The sequence below is a fragment of the Xiphophorus hellerii genome, chromosome 20 (genome assembly GCF_003331165.1).
Source record: "Xiphophorus hellerii strain 12219 chromosome 20, Xiphophorus_hellerii-4.1, whole genome shotgun sequence".
NCBI classification, from domain to species: domain Eukaryota; kingdom Metazoa; phylum Chordata; class Actinopteri; order Cyprinodontiformes; family Poeciliidae; genus Xiphophorus; species Xiphophorus hellerii.
Window position 1 is genome coordinate 21,235,865 of NC_045691.1, and position 16,865 is coordinate 21,252,729.

Sequence of the window (16,865 nt, forward strand, 5' to 3'; positions counted from 1 at the left end):
CATCTGGTTTTACTGCTGTATGTGATGTACAATGGCTGCTGGAAAGGACAAGTGCTTTGCAATCTTCTTGGTTGCGAAGGAGGCTCTACATCTGCTTCAGGGTCTAACTCAAGGTCAAAGGTGAACGTTTAAAGTGACTTGAGACCATAAAGCAGCTCATTCTGAAAGGAACTCAGAACTGAGCAAAGTGAAATCTCATTATCTCTGAAGTATTTTCTGCAAAAATGTAAAGCGGATGTTTCATATAGCCCATAGGCCCATCCTAATTTGTTAAAGGAAGCATAATCGCTTCCCTTCAAGAGTTTCTTTCACTGGACCTAAGGATCCAGTCCCAACTCCAGAACAGACATAATCCTCTCTGTACCAGAATATATACTTAGTCAAATGTGGTCCGGAAAAAGATTTTCAAACAAAAGCACGGTTCATTACTTCAGAAAACAAATCTCCAAAGAAAGCAGACTTCACATCAAGGGGTCCAACACTTGGTCATGTAAGGCTTGCATGCAGCTGCTCAGCATGAAGCTCTCTACTCCCTGTAGTTGAGGTAATATGTAGGTCACACAAGGCCTGGAGGCCCGTAGCTACCTCTTCACATCTCTTCACCTCGGCATCTGCTGGACTTGCTTTGTGATTTTATAGTACAAGACACGATACATTGTAGCTAAGTTGACCCTGCTCCTAGTTGCTTACACTTTGCTATAGCAACACCCACAGTTGATTGTATATTCTTAACAATGAAGTGATTTCATGACTGGACTAACTGGCCCGGCCCATCCTGCCAGAGTACTATGGTGGGATCCAACGTATTGCTGAGAGTGACCAATTCTTCTTCATTGTAGAAGAAGTCTTCATGCCTACCAACTGGATTTTAAATAGCTGTGGCTGTGAAAGTGATCAGAATGCATTAATTCAATCAGTTGGATGGCAGCCCCAGTGCTTTTTGCGAAGAAACAAAGACTCTCCTCCAACCTGGAGGACTGCAATGAAAAAAAGCTCAGTCTGGTGCAGAGGACTCAAAAACCAAAGCTTGTACCCTGAGACCAGATAGCCAGTAGAAACAAGTCAAGAACCTCACTTTCCTGCAAAATATAGCTATATGCCTTCTCCATGCCCACAAATCTGCCATTTGAATTCCTCTGTAAATTTGCAAATATAAAGATAATATTTGCTTTTACCCCACAAAGATAAGAGTCAAGCTGTTCCTCCTTTGAACAAGGCTCTTTTCCAACACCGGAGTAAGATTTACCTGTGGAGCAGAGTGATCTCTGTGCATCTGTAGCAAATACCACATTTGTGCTTCAAAAGTATTAAACTGGTAAAGGTTTGTGGCTATATAGATCAAGAAAAGCCTAGTGAGAATTATATTTGGATGAGGCACTTGCACACACTGACCACTTTATCTTGTACACTTTGCTAGTTCCCTACTGTACCAACTTTGACCTTCAGAATTGCTTTTACTCTTTAAAGCATCAATTCAATGCAGTGTGGAAAGCATTCCTTACGGACTTTGATACATATTGACGCAATACCATCACTCAGTTGACTCATATCTGTCTACTGCATATTTGTGATGCAAACCTCCTGCTCCTCTACATCCCAAGGGTAATCTACTGGATTGAGATCTGGTGACTGTAGAGACCATTGGAGTGAAGAGAAATTACCACCAGCACCCTGAATAATTGACAGACGGGAGGATGAATGCACACTTTCATGTTGATCTGTCAGTCCATCCCTCCGTCCATCCATCTACCCATCCGTCTTTCATTTCAGGGTTGCGGAGGGGTTGGTGCACATCTCCAGTGGTTCTGAGGCAGGATTCGACCATCACATGTTGTCTAAGCAGAAATCTGACTCTATCATCAAAATGTTGCAACTAAAACCGAGACTCATTGGACCACACAACCCATTTTTGTTCTGCATTTGTCCAGTCTTAGTGAGCCTGCTGTCTCTGTTTCCTCTAGATGACAGGAATGTCACCCAGAGTGACATTCTCAGTGGACATGTTAGATTTTCTGGAGCGTTCGCTTTAAACCTGGGAGATGATGTCAATATCCATGTCAATATTTCCACTGTTCCTGTGAAAACATAAACCTCCTCCCCCCGCACATTCATCATAGAGTCAGACTGTATATTTTGTACGTCTAAATTTGTTTTGCCCAAAAGTTACACAACTGACTAAACAGCCTCCACATGTTGCGATTCCTTATGTTTTACCATCAGCTTTTCATCTGGAGATATAAGGATGAGATCATTGACTGATTTTATTTAAATTACATCAACTTATGTTTTGGTCTCAATGATTAAAGTCTTTTAGTAACACATAACAGATCCGCCCTGTAAAAAGCTTGTCTATTGATTTTTTATCTTTTCTTTGGCTGTACCCCCTGCAGGGCCATCGAGTGGCTGTGAGGGAGAGAAAAGGCTTCATTGTAACAGCCTAACCCAGTCAAACAAAAGAAAAAAAACAAACAACTTTTGTATTTTGATTGTGGTAGTAAGAATCTATACTATTGACTACATAGCAAGAGCTGATATACATCTATGAGCGGGTTTTGGACACTTGTCTCAGCACTGCAGCAATCATTCCCAATTGATAACAGAGCAACCTGGTCAGCAGTAAATTATTACTCAAATACTAAACATATAAAGATCTATGCACCTTTCAGCATTTCAGCTGCTTATTTTTGACTATAGCGTTTGTGTTCAACATCAGACAATAAAAGCCTTCATACAACAAACATGTGAAGACATCTGCAATGCATTAAACTGATCCAGACATTTTGCTTGTGCTTTTTCAATGTCTCAGGCCGAAAAATTCATCAGCCATGCAAACCTTTGTGCAAGAAGCAGTAAGACATGATATTATATTCACCAGTTTTAAAGTGTTTTGTGTGACACATATACTCTACTCAGCATCACAAGGTTATTTAGTTTCCAAATTTAACATCTGTCATGGCTTATGAGATGGTCAAGCTGATAAACTTGTGAGTATTGCAGAGAGATAAGCTATATAAATAAAGAACACAAGGAGACATTAACAAGTGAAAAGGAAAGAATGCAATACTTAAACAATTGATTTACTTGACTTCAAAGAAAAATGGCTAAAAAAAAATAACCGTATCCTCAAAACATCCGTCCTCCATTGTATGGTATGTGAAGGACTAAAATGAGAGATGGGAGATATATGATTTTATTAATGTTTTAGAAATAGTCTGAAAACTGTGGTATACAGTATATAGAGGAACAACCTTTGTATTTATATCTGTAACTATACTTCTCTGGCAAGTTTGTACGTCCAGACAATGACAGTTTCATTTGTTCTTCTTTACAGCTCACTCTCAGTCAGAATTGATGGAGAATATCTGCAAAGAAAGACTTTCCCACAACATGATGCTGCTACCTTCATGTTTCACAACCTGCATGTGTTTAGCGTGTATTATTAGCTTTCTCCCACACATTGCTTCTTGTACTCAGGAATCAAAATTTAATTTTGGTTTTCATCAGACTTTTTTTTAGTATGTTTGCTGTCTCCCCTACATGACTGATGGCAAACTGAAATACTTTTTTCCCACTTTTTGCAGGTTTTCTTCTCATACCTTTCTACAAACCCACATGTGACTGTAGAACTAATACTTGTAGATCTCTGTATCTAGTTGTCAAGCAGCTTTTTGCAGTTTCTCTGCTCAATACTCTCTGTTTTAGGTGCACAGCTGTTTCTTGGTATGTTCTCTTTCCATTTTCATCTTGTGAATTCAACAGTGCTCTGTGGACTGCTAAACTTTCAAAAAAATCAGACATATAGTCAGACACTGTGTGCATGCTTGTACACAAAGCATTTATATCTCTCAGGCTTCCCTACACAATATTGCAACAATAAACATGCTGTGACATTTAAGATATGCTGTTTAACAAATTTGTTATTTAAGAAATAACACGATAAAAAGGGAAACAGAGGAATGAAAACTTTTTTTGGTCTTTATTGGAAAATATCAGTATCTTGTGTTGCTTAACAGAACTTTAGATGTTTTTTAATTTTATAGTTTTCCATCTTGAAGTCTCTAATTTCCTGAGTTTTAGCCCTATCCTTAACCTTCATGCTCCTCAGCCTAAACCTGACCCTGGCCTTAGCCATAAGCTAACAAAGGTCTAATGTTTATGGTGCATGTGTGGGTTTCTTTAACTCACACACACACACACCCCCACACACACACAATACATCAACGGTCCCTTGGAAGACCTCCTTATGCAGGTGATATTCAAATCTATCCATCCTCCTTTCCAAACATACAGTTGTACGTATTAAAACATACACAGGGAGAAGGCACACCAAAGGAATTTTTCTAAGGAATGAAGTTTTCAGCGATACTCGGACACCGTGGCTCCTGGAGGTAATTTGAACCGTGGCCCTCCAGGGCACAGGGGCAGCACAACCATGCAATAGAAAGCAGATGTTCACCCATATGCCGAATCACACAGATGTTCAACGTTTTGCAGGATCTTATAGTTTTATGAAGAAAAACAGTTAACTTCCATGTGCATGACTTAATTACAGCACGTTCATACCATTTCTGTATACTGGCTAGTTTTACCTGCACTAACGAGCATCTGGAGATCAAACATGATGTTTGAAATACCAGAAATATTCACTTTAGAAAATAATTACAGGTAGTACCCAGCTAAGCAATCAGGATGATGAATCTGAGGTCAATTTTAATGGAGGGTTTTGCATTTAAAAAGAGGTAGTCTTAATAAAGAGGGTTGGTTTTTATCTCCCCCACTTAAAATGTTATTATACATGCTATTTAAACATGCTGCACCGTGAGAACACTACGGTTTATATAGAGCTGCACAATATCAGGAAAATATGTGATTGCAAATTGCCAACAGATAATTGGAAGTCATATAATTAATAATGTTTCTCTGAGTCTTTCATCCGTTACATAATGTTCCCTCCAATCTCCTGGTGCTTCAGTATCTACAATGCATATCAAATCATTTAGTTAGAGTTAATCTAATAGATCATATATTCTCCTACCAGGCAAAGCGTAAACGCGCAGTGCTTAAAGTGCTGAATCCTACAAAATCACAAATCCTTTGTGATTTTACACACAGACACTGCCCTCTGGTGTGGGCGACAGGAACTGCTGAGCTGCAGGTTTGGTCACATACTGTACTGGTTTAGCACATTTTGATAGATGCATGTTAACATACATATATGTGGATGTAATCAATAGATAAGAAGCAGCAGGCTGTTTGGTTGCCTGAAAAACTTTTCAAAGAGCACACATTAATGTTTGCACTGTGATATATTTCATCAACAACTTTTTGTTAGAAGCTTTTAATATAAAGACAATTCACATTTTTTTTCTTGTCCTTTTCTCCTAAAAGTACTTAATCAATTTTGAATATTCTTCTTCCTCTGAAGAACAACAATAAAACAATAAGTGAAATTATTTACATTCAATAATATCTTGTCTTTTATATTGTTTTACTGTGACTTCGTTCTGATGTTAAAGTTTTAGGATTTTAAGGCAATACTTTAGAATATATATCCTATTGAGTAACAAAAATCATTTTAAGCAAAGATCATCTCAATAAAATTTAAGTGTTAAATGAGTGAAAATGTGAAAATATGCAGGTACTCTTTTTTTATTTTTTGTAAAACTGCTACAAATTGACAAAATATTGGACTGGATTATTTTATACTCTCTGTAATAATCTCTTCAGATTTACTCACTTATATTTTTACAGCTGCACTCTTCTGCTCCTTTGTAGCAAACTAGAAGATAGCAATAGATGGAGGAGTAGATGCCATCTACTGTATGTAATAACTTGTGACTGGATAGCAAAGGAAACCAAGATATTTGTAGAAATGACTTGGGTTACGTCATCCACGTCTCAGTGGTGGATTCATGTTTTGATTTATTCAATATTTATACCATGTTGCACAATGACATCAGTTTTAATCAACATTTTGAAAATCTGCTTAGCTGAAGTTGGCATTTCCTACATGCTTAAAACCTGCCAGGCCTGATTTTCAAATATTCCGGTGGCGTGCCAAAAGTAACCTGCCTCTCTAGTGACGTGTCAAAATCTCCGAAGAGCAGCAGAGCTCACCGTAAAGAAAAATTGCAAAGTCAGACCGGTTAAAACTTCCCGGAAAACCTGCATGTCGTGTGTTCCTAACATTATCAACAGGCTGATGACAGATCTGCTCAGCAAACAGGCTCCAAATCTGCATGAGCAGAAGACTGTGCATTTTTATTAGATTATTTATAAACCTAAGATAGAATAACTAGAAGAGAACTCCATTACTTCCTATTCATACTATTGTTCTTTTATGTTGCTTTGTAGAAATTGTTTATCTCCTTTATTTGTTAAATATGCTTTCTCAAACAGATGTTAAGCAATTTATTTAAAGGAGATTGAAGTGAATTGTGAAAAGTCATATATTACTACCTTTTAAATTGTAATAAATTTTGATAGACATTCTCACTTTTACAGCTCATCTGATGCTAAAAAGGGAAAAGTTTGCAGAAATCAAAATATTAATGTGATAAACCTAAAAAAAAAAAACAGGAAACTTTATCTTTTCAGTCCTGTTTTTGACTTTAACCAGTGTTTGGTACAAATTTCCTCTAAGTATTAGGTCTATATATAATTTCAAGCTGTACCAACTTTTCTGACAATTTATAGCTGAAGTTTTCTTAGTCTTTTAAATAGCATGACTACAAATTGATATAATTTAAAATTTAGCATCTCATAAGTTTTTCATTATGGCTTTTATTAAAACTTCAAATGTGACATTACCAAAACTTTGAATTATGACCTTGGTTAACTAAGCTCTGCAGTAAGTTTTTCCAAATTTCCTTGTATAACAGAACTTTTATCCATCACATGTGTTTGATTGTAAATCTATGCAGTCATTTTATGTGTTGCAGGTATCAAAATCCAAAAAAGTGAGTACTTGTAAAAAAAAAAGTTTATCCGTTTGCATATTAAATATCTTGTGTCTGTACTAGATTCAGTGGAAGGTTGAAAAGGACTTGCAAATCATTGTACTGTGTTTTTATTTATGTTTTAAACTTCATAAGAATTGGGATTTTGAACAATGATGCCTCTCTATAGTTTATATTGCAACTTTAAATTACCAAAGAGATCGTGGATGTTCTGTGAGTCACATTAGCTCAAATATGGAGCATAAAACTTACCTGAGTAGTTAAAACACTGATTGATGCACAACTACTGAAAGAACTTTACTAAGACTAGAAAAGGTCCAGAAAATACTTAGTTACTCATTAATAAAAGATAAGGAATCACATGGCAGCAACTGGAAAACATTCAGTGACAGTGAAGAAGCTTTAGTTCAAATCAGAGCAGGATTTATGCAACTTTGGTTTGGTTAACGGCATCATATGTCCTGGGCTGATGATTTAAGAAACTGCGGCTCTACTGGGATTTTCAGACACATCACGTTGGGTTTATAAAGAATGATTAGTCTTGAATGAGGTCATTGTTAGTGGTTTCTATTACTCTGCCAGTGTGATTGTTCCTGATTACAACTTATAAGCCAAATGAGTTTCATGAGCCCTGAAACAACATAAGTTTCAGGGCTCATGGATGAGAGATGAAAAAGAGACGAGGATAATAAAGAGTTAATGGATGCAAGCTGAAAAGTGTTTGTGAGAAACCATCTGATCAAACGTCACCTATAATTGATGCAACTTATCCTGTTAAATTCATAATAATCACAGAAAGTTCTTCGAGATCCATAAAAATGTCCTTCTGTGGGAAAGAAACATTTTATTGCAGGGCCAGTTTTAATGTGGATCATTCCTAAGACTACTCTTTTCAAAAGTTGATTTTATTGGTTTATTACCAGCATGCCTGAGGCAATACAGTTAGCAGTATAGTCAAGCTATCCAAAGGAAGAAATCCCTTTGAAATTAATCAGACACAGAGGTAGCTCTGCTGGAAACACTTCTTCATTATGTTTGGAGGAATATCAGTGATTGGGTAAAACTAGGGTCAGTACCAAATCACTATTTTATCTGTAAAATAGGACCATTTGTTGAAATTACACCAGATGTGTATTATTCTGTTCTCTGGAAAAAAAGCTGGGAAGCAGAAGATCCAGAAGACACACAAACTATGCTGAACGGTGTGTGACTACCTATAAACGTCCTGCATAATCAAAAAAAAAAAAGGCTACTTTTGTATTCTTGCCAAGATTTGTACAAAAACCACTTTTTGTTTTCACAATAAAATGTTTGACTGAATTCATTTGATGCAGATCTCCACCTTCATTTGCAAAACTAATGAAGAAACTTTTTCTACACTTTGTACAGGCATAATTACCGACATTTTCTGGCAGTAGGGCGGTTTAGCAGGTAAAGAAGATTAGTGAATTAGTTAATACGTCAATGCAAATCTAAAAATATCCCAATTTTACACACAACCTCGAAACTCTCTGTGAAGTGTGTGCAAAGGTGATGCAAGTCTCATTTCTGCAGCGTGAGTCAGTTTCTCACGCTGTCATTCTAATCTGTCATTTAATGACAGTGTATTTAAAGTAACAAGCGCTTAGCAGCAGGATGCAGATTAGAAAATACCTGTCACAGATACTTTATGGACAAATCTTTGATGGAAATTATCTTTTTTCTACAGACTCCATTTTAAGTGCACTGTGACATACAGATCCATACTTTGTGAAAATATGGTGAAACTGTGGTATTCTTCACTTGTTATGTGACAAGAGCCTGTTCTCCAATAATGATGAAATAAGAAATATCACAAGTGTCTGTGTCTGCTCGGCCTTCCTAGAGGGCGCTGTTTTTTTTCCAATAACTGCTTCTATTAAAATGCTCCCCAGGTTTATGGAGTGAAAATAATCTGGAACCATTTTGCTCTCTTTTTCACAGATGTTTGCAAGAAGCTTCGGTTCTTCCTTTAAGACACACTTGCCCAGAGCATGCGGTAACACACATACACACACAATGGTCTCTTTGGCTCCCCAGGTACTCTGTGGCTTCTGTGCCTCCAGGCAAGAACACATTTTACACACCCCATTCACACACGCATACACACGCACACACACCCCCCCACACACACACACCTACACACACACACACACGCACACCCACACACACACACCCCCACACACACACACACACCCCCCCACACACACACACGCACCCCCCCACACACACACACACACACACACACGCCGAGACGCGCAAACTGAAATATGTGCTTATTAAAATGTCAGTTTTAATATCTAAAACGACTCACACTAGCTAGATACCAATGACTTCCTTAATTGATCAGGCTTTTTTATATATTTCTGTGCATCTCTTCGAAGATGTTGCCACAAAAATAATATAAGTTTAACAAATGCTGCAGGGAGAAAGGAAGACTCAACTTTGTGAAAAGATTATGGAGGAGGTCTGGTGTCTGGGATGTGGGGAGTGTTTGGAAAGGAGGACTGCATCAGACAGTGGGCAAACACTACTGGTAGCTTGAAAACATACCCACACACATATATGTCTCCCAAGGGCTTCAGTGAGAACAAGAGATAGCCCTGTCTCTGCTGTGTGTAGCTTCTGATCAAACAGGTAAGTGTCACTTTCTTTGTTTCTTTTGTTCTACTGTTTCCTCTTTGTGTGGTTGGTTAAGCTGGAAATGATCACCACTACAATGCATGCTTGCTTCATTACAGTAAACTCTTGACAGTGTTCTGAGTTGTTGTTGCACCGCAAAGCAGCACGGTGCAATCATGTTAATCAAGTTCTACTTCCTGATTGTTCAGACCTTTCCTGCAAATTACCTCTGCCTAAAAACTTTTTGCTTGTGAACCTGTGGGAAACAACTGCTGTGTGCATGTTACTGTAACCCGTATGCTATGCAATCAGGAAATTATTACACTATTTCCTCTAATAGCTGATGCATGTTTAAGAAGTCATCTGCTACTGCAACTCAAACCAATGTTTCAGTCTTTTTTTTCAGTGTTTCAGATTAATAACTATTGTTGAACCTCATCTTCAGAACGGGACTTGCAGTTCTATGTGAAATTGTGTACTTTTGTGTAATAATATTCTAGATGTACATAATATTATAATTTAATCTGGATTGTTTAAAGGGGCAGTATTACTTGTTTTCCAGCTACATAGTATCACTTTATAGCACAATCAAGTAACTGTTAACTTGAGTTGTTATGAAAATTCGGCATTTATCAAGTGTGACTTAAAAGAAATTGAGCTTCATAATTTAGCGTCTTGAAATTGGGCCTCTGTCTGTTTCAGAAACTCCCCCTCTTTCAACACTCCACCTTCAGATAGTCATCACATCGTCTCTCCTCTACTCACCTCTTAAGTACGTTTTTTCCTGCGTTTAACTGAGGAGCAGTTTGTATAATGAGCCTAGCAGATGCGCTGCTCCATCAGGTGTTTGCTAATTGTAGCTGGCTAGTCTGAAGGAGCAGAGTGACCTGTCCTGTGGGAGGGGTGATCTGTAACATGAAAATTGACCCTCCAAGGGGGAACTGTGTCTTGAAGGTGGAGCTAGGTCCACCCTTGGCATTTTGCACAACTAAACGGTTGCCACGGAGATCAAATGATTTCTCAAACATGCATGTTGGTGCAAAACTCCAGGGACGTTTTTGATGAGATTAAAACATGATATAAAGCTCAAAAAGATAGATTTTGCATAATACTGCACAACAATATTCCTCTGGCAAGACAAGACACATAGAATCCATTATCTGATGTCCCAGATTAGAGAGCAGCTTTGATGATCTGTTTTTGAGTTTTATTACTTTATGTTTAAATTGCTGTTCTGATGGGAGACCCATTTCCTCTTCCTCAGTCTTAAAGCTTCTGCAGCCTCTTAACAGTTGTACTTCCATGATTGCTCTTTTATCCTGAACCGCACTCATCGACTCTGATCAGCTTTCCTGTTGATGCTCTCCACGCTGGTAACATGAGAAATAACCCGCCTCCAGGAATGGTTTGAAATTATTTACTGACTTGGCCAATAAACTGTTATATGACTTACTTTTCTTGACTTTTACCATTAGGCTCAGAGACAAAAACATTAATCAATGATTATTTTCTTGTTTGATTCATTGACAGAATTGCGAGTCTCGTCCTCTGGCTCCATGGCTGCCCTGCTTTGTGGCGTGTTGGTGCTGCTGTGTGGCCTAGACTCTGCGTGGGCCACATTAGTCACTGACATAGACTATGGTGGCATTCCTCTGTGGATTAACCGTCTGCTGGGTGAGCCCAGCGTTTTAAGTCTGCAGGGAAGGATTGACCCGGCCTGGTTTCGAGCTAACAATGACCAGGTCTGTCCTGAGCAGTGTGACTGTCCCATCCACTGGCCAACGTCGCTCTACTGTGACAGCAGAGGCCTTGAAAACATCCCCCAGGGCCTGCCGCAAAGAACCCAGTACTTGTTTTTACAGGTAGAATCAAAACACAGAAATGTTATTCCTTTTCCATGATGTTGTCCATTCACCAATCTTCTTTACCTGCTAAACCACCCTACTGCCAGAAAATGTCTACGATTATGCATGTACGAAAACTATATTCTTCAAGCAGATTCAAAGTTAAGCAAAGATTGTTTGAATATTGCACATACAGCAGATTTAAATTTAGGTGTTTAATATACAAAATTAGAGTAATTAAGCATATTACGTCACAACTCCAGTCATTAGACAGTGGCGAATTTATTCCAATACAATTCCTAGTACTTCAAAATGCATAAATTGGCATTAGTAATATACAAACAGATCCTGTTTATGAATAAATATCTTTTGCTTTTTTAGCTAATTCGCATAGGTAAGTCCTGTTTGGGTGATATTCATGTTTTAAACTGTGCAGACAAGCCAAAATTTCTGAAGTGAAAATTTCAGAACATGGAAGGTCAATGTAAAAAGATCTAAACCTCTTACATTTAAACTAAAAGCCTCACCAATGGAGTCACTGTGGAGCCATGTTCATTTTTACTTCTAATACAGCATTAAAAAAAAAAATCTAGCATCTTTAGGGATGCATTTTCTTTTGTTCCCAGGGCAACAAGATCTCATCCCTGTCCTACCTCGTCCTGGCTAATATTACGGGTCTACGTTGGCTAATCATCGACAACAACCAGCTGGAGAGCAACGAACTGGAGCTGGCCTCTCTGCAGAACCAGACTGAGCTGCGATACATTTTTGCGAACCGCAACGACCTGACGTCGGTGCCTGGCGGCTTACCGGCCGGACTCAAACAGCTGCGGCTGGCCTACAACCGAATCAGCAGCATCAGCCCCGGAGCTTTCCAGAACCTGCAGAATCTGATGCTTCTGTTGCTGCAGGGAAACAGGCTGCAAACCATCACAGAGGGTGACCTCAAAGGTGGGGTCATTTGTTAGTTCTGCTCTTCATACATTTGGACTCAACCTCTGACATCTGGAAGGGAAATAGACCAGTCCCATATCCAAAATGCATTCAAAAAGCAAATTTAGATTCAAGCTTTTCTTAAACAAACTCACAACTTTTGAAGAAACTATTAGGGTTTCAGAATTAAAGTAATAAATTATTTTTCATTTTATTGAAATGTTAATCAAACATCAAAAAACTTTGGCCGGTAAAGATCATAATTAAATTTGTCTGTCGCAAATGTTGGTAGGTGCATAGACAGACGGTTTAATCTGACAGAAATTGAGCTGATAAGGTTAAAAGATCCAGAGATGAGAAATAAAACATTTCTAATAAATTCAGGAAAACATAAAGGTCAGTAGTTTCTAATATTGTGCATCTCTTTCTGCACATTAGAGAAATAAATCAGTCAAATTATTTTGAAGCACTATCTCGTCATTCATTGACAGAGGATATTTTTTGCTCTTTATTGTAATCACAATCTGGATTTTTACCCTGTGAAGATGTTAAATTAATTTCCTACTACCTCATAAATAAGAAATTAACTATACTCATAACCTTTTAACCGAAACAACACTCAAAAATACTGAACCATTCCATTTATATCTTCTGCAGTGTTAGTAGACTTGTTGGGTATTTATTGCATGTTTTAAAAGCGTAAAGGGCAATATTTGCAGTAAATGCAAAAAAGAATAAAATAAATTAAGCCTGTTTGTTTTTCATCTGTTCTCATCTTCCTTCGGTATAACAAATCACATTTTGTCTGGATTAACTCCTGCATGTGTGTGAAGACGTTCTTCTGTCTTTTAGGTCTCATCAGGCTGAATCTGTTGGACATCAGTGGAAATTTGTTCTCAGCTGTCCCCAGCCATTTACCTCCCTCTGTCCAGCAGCTTTATTTGTCCTACAACAAATTCTCTGGGCTGGACGAGGGCAGTTTTGAGGGTTTTCTCAACCTGAAGTATCTGCGTCTCAGCCACTGCGGCCTGCAGAGCAGCAGCGTCCACCCGCAGGCCTTTAACCACTCCAGCCTGGTGGAGGTGGACCTCTCTTACAACAAGCTGATCACCACCCCCACGGTTCCAATAACCCTGCAGTACCTCTACCTGGAGGCCAATAACATTCAAGGTAATGCGCTGACTCATTGATACACACATGCATCATGAATACAGATGCTTTGATTAAAGCTGTGATTCAAAGAGGGAGGAAATGTAGCAAAAAATTGCTTGCAGCTTCAGCATTTTGTAGACATGTTGCTGCATATGAATGTGGGAGGAGTTTGGGCTGCGACAAAGATGCAAGAAGATGGTGGAGAAGGGGAGAAAAGTGACTAAATATTAATTGGTTGGATGTGAGGAAAGTAGGTTAAAAGCAGGGAGAGGGGTAAGAGAACATCTGGGAGAGATTCAGAGGTAGAAGCGCCAGATGGAGCAGAAGCTGAAGCTGCTCCCCTCCCCAATCTGTGTTGCTCTGTGTTGTCTGTCTGCTCCCTGTTGCTTTAGCTGGTTTGATGGTGCAGGACTCTCGGAGTCAAAATGTGCCTGACAAGATGTCCTACAGCGCATTTCAAAAGTATTTCTGCTCTTTGAACTTTTTCACATGGTCCTGTTTATTAGGGTTTTATGTAACCATCACAAGTGCATAATTGTAAAGAAGGACAGAGACACCTAATGGTTATTCTACCAAATATTGATTTCTGAACTCTTCCTGAGTTAAAACATTAGTATTGTTGTTTCTAAATGAATATGAACTTGTTTTTTTTGCATTATCTGAGGTCTGAAAGCACTGCATCTTTTTTTGTTGCATTTCTCATTTTCTGCAAATAAATACAAAATTTTTGCTTGGAATTTCAGAAACATGTCAATAGTTCATAGAATCAAAGAACAATGTTCATTTTACTCAAACATTTACATATAAAGAGTAAAATCAGAGAAACTGATCATTTTAAGTGCTCTCTTAATTTTTTCCAGACCTGTATATTCATCCTTCTTTACTCTGAAATCTCTGAATAAATTCTGTTTTTTTCAGAACTGACCTAATTTGTAAACAGAATCCATCTGTGTGGAATTTAAACCCACGATGCCCTGAAAACGAAATCCACGTGGTGTTGGCAGCATCATGCTATGAGAATGCTTTGCTTTTCAGGATTATTAAAGACATGATGTTAGATAAAATCTTTGTTTTTGTAATTTGTGCACTCACATTCACCAGTTTAGTTAGATGTAAGATTGGTTAATGTTTATCTCTAAGAAAGCGTGGACAGGTTGAACTTGCTTGGCCTCGTCCATGTTCCTATTTGTCTTAGGATTTTGCACACTTCCTGCTTTTGGGTCCCTTTATTACAACATATGACAACCAGAGGGGATGCCACAAAGTATTTACTGGAGGGGCTCAAAACATACATATAACACACTTTTCAGAGCTGTATTTGCAGAAAATTTCAATAGAATACATTGAAGTTTGTGGTTTTAATGTGACAAAGTTTAAAAAGTAAGGATATTTTTTGCAAGGCTCTACAACAGCAGGAGTTGCACAGTCTGTTAGTGAGTTCTGGCAAAGATAAAAATGTGCTCTGGTTTTTTAATCTGCTTTCGCAAAGAACAAAGGATCTTTATCCTAATGAGACAGAAAGTCTACAGAAAAACTTCAGCATAAAAACACTTCACTGTCTCAGAGCTCCTCCTGACTGAAGCCAACAGAGTGGGCTGGAAGAAGCTCTGCGGTGGGTTAAAAAGGAAATGGGTTGAGTAGTTTCCACTGCTTCTTTTTTCACCTCTGCACCTGAGACCTCTAATGGTAAATGCAGACTCTGTGAGTGGAGGACCAGACTGCAGCAGGCTGTTTTTGATAGACAAATTGCATAATATGTCTGAGCTAGTCGGACTTAGGGGGTCACACATGCAAAAGAAACGCTACAATGTGAAACTGATGCTCCGCCAAATATAAACAATGTCCTGACAGATCACCGACTGTCACTCTGGGGGATAACAAGTTTCAAAATATAAAGTAACCATCCGAATAATGCCATCTGTTTTCTACAGAGTTCAACGTGAGCAGTTTCTGCAGAGAGGTGGGGCCTCTGTCCTACTCCAGGATGAAGATCCTACGGCTGGATGGAAACAAAATGGCACAACACCAGCTCCCTCCTGACTGGGTTCACTGCCTCCGAGTGCTTCAGAGAATTTTCATCTGACTCGGAGAATTAGTTAGACGCGAGTACATTGTGTACCCCTCCGACCCGAACAGGTGCTACAGAGAAAAACACGACTAAACCTCAGCTTGTTGATGTCCAGCTCATTTCTGTTCTTCACATTAAAGCTTGAAATCAAACAGACGAGTTGTGATTTACGTTGTCTTCACTATGTAAAAACAAACCCAGTCGTTTCAAGAAAAATCAAGGTTTAAAAGAGGACAAAGACTAAACGTATCTCAACAGAAAACTGCTGATTATAACATTATTATTCCTGTAGCACCCCACTGCTCCGTCCGCTGGTAACTGGGACAAGAACTTAAACTGGTGGGGTGGCTATTTGGGTTCGAATAGTTCCGGTAGATACCACGCAGGTTTACCAATACTGAGTAATCCCTTACTCTTCCAATTATCATACACTCCTATGATGTAACATGAACTACTCCAGACAACCAGCTACCTGAACAGGTTTTTTAATAAGAGCTTAAGAAAAATAAAACCTTAGCTCTACAAATCCCCAAAACAATCAAAAACTTAAACATAGAATGAGGTTATCAATTCCCTCACAACAAATGTTTCCCAAAACAAAATAAAGTCGATAAGGCACTTTTTCTTTCAGTCCCTTATGTTTTACTCACTTTACCTTTGTGATTTTTAAGAAAACCCCTCACTGTTAACTATTGCGTTACTACAACCAGAATTAAATTTTTGTTACCAATAGAACTCCATACATATACAGAAAGTTTACAGTTCAAAATCACAATATCACACATGGGCCCATACTCTCTCTCACACACACACACACACTGTCCGGTACCGGTTTAAGGTTTCGTTGCAGGCCTGGTGAAGCTAGAGATCGATGTCGCCTCGACGATCCTCTTCTCCGTTTAAACAACGAACCAACTCCGACCTGCTCGCTCAGCCGACGTCCTCTCCGTGAAGGATGCTTCGCGAGTCCAACTTCCTTTAAAACTCCGCCACCCGAGTTGCAGGACTACTCCTCCGTCGCGCTGAAATCAGTGTCGCCATGTCCCTCTCGCCACCTCGGATCAGCCGCAGTTCTCCTTGATTCAGCCGCAGTTTTTCCTCCGTGCTTTTCACTGCAGAATTCTTTCGCAGATATCCCACACCCCGTGTGCAGGATTATTTGTGCAGAACGTACCCTAACAATCCAGTTCCTTCTCCCATCTCAACCTTCAGCAAACATTAGCAGCGGTCACCATTAGCTTCTTCTTCTTCTCTCCCTCGCGCTCTTCT

General features: G+C 38.8%; 1 protein-coding gene across 2 annotated transcripts; it reads left to right on the plus strand.

The window, feature by feature from the left end:
• The first annotated feature begins 9,227 nt into the window (after window positions 1-9,227).
• On the plus strand, window positions 9,228-15,752 carry LOC116711223 (lumican). Of its 2 annotated transcripts, XM_032550636.1 has the most exons (6): window positions 9,228-9,614; window positions 10,864-11,004; window positions 11,130-11,461; window positions 12,070-12,394; window positions 13,229-13,546; window positions 15,460-15,752. In XM_032550636.1, exons 3-6 carry the CDS (start codon window positions 11,156-11,158, stop codon window positions 15,609-15,611), a joined length of 1,101 nt encoding a protein of 366 aa, XP_032406527.1. In that variant the 5' UTR covers window positions 9,228-9,614; window positions 10,864-11,004; window positions 11,130-11,155; the 3' UTR covers window positions 15,612-15,752. The 2 variants fall into 2 exon arrangements, with proteins under 2 accessions (XP_032406527.1, XP_032406526.1); XM_032550635.1 differs by lacking the exon at window positions 10,864-11,004 and having other exon boundaries at window positions 9,229-9,614.
• The last annotated feature ends 1,113 nt before the right edge of the window (window positions 15,753-16,865 follow it).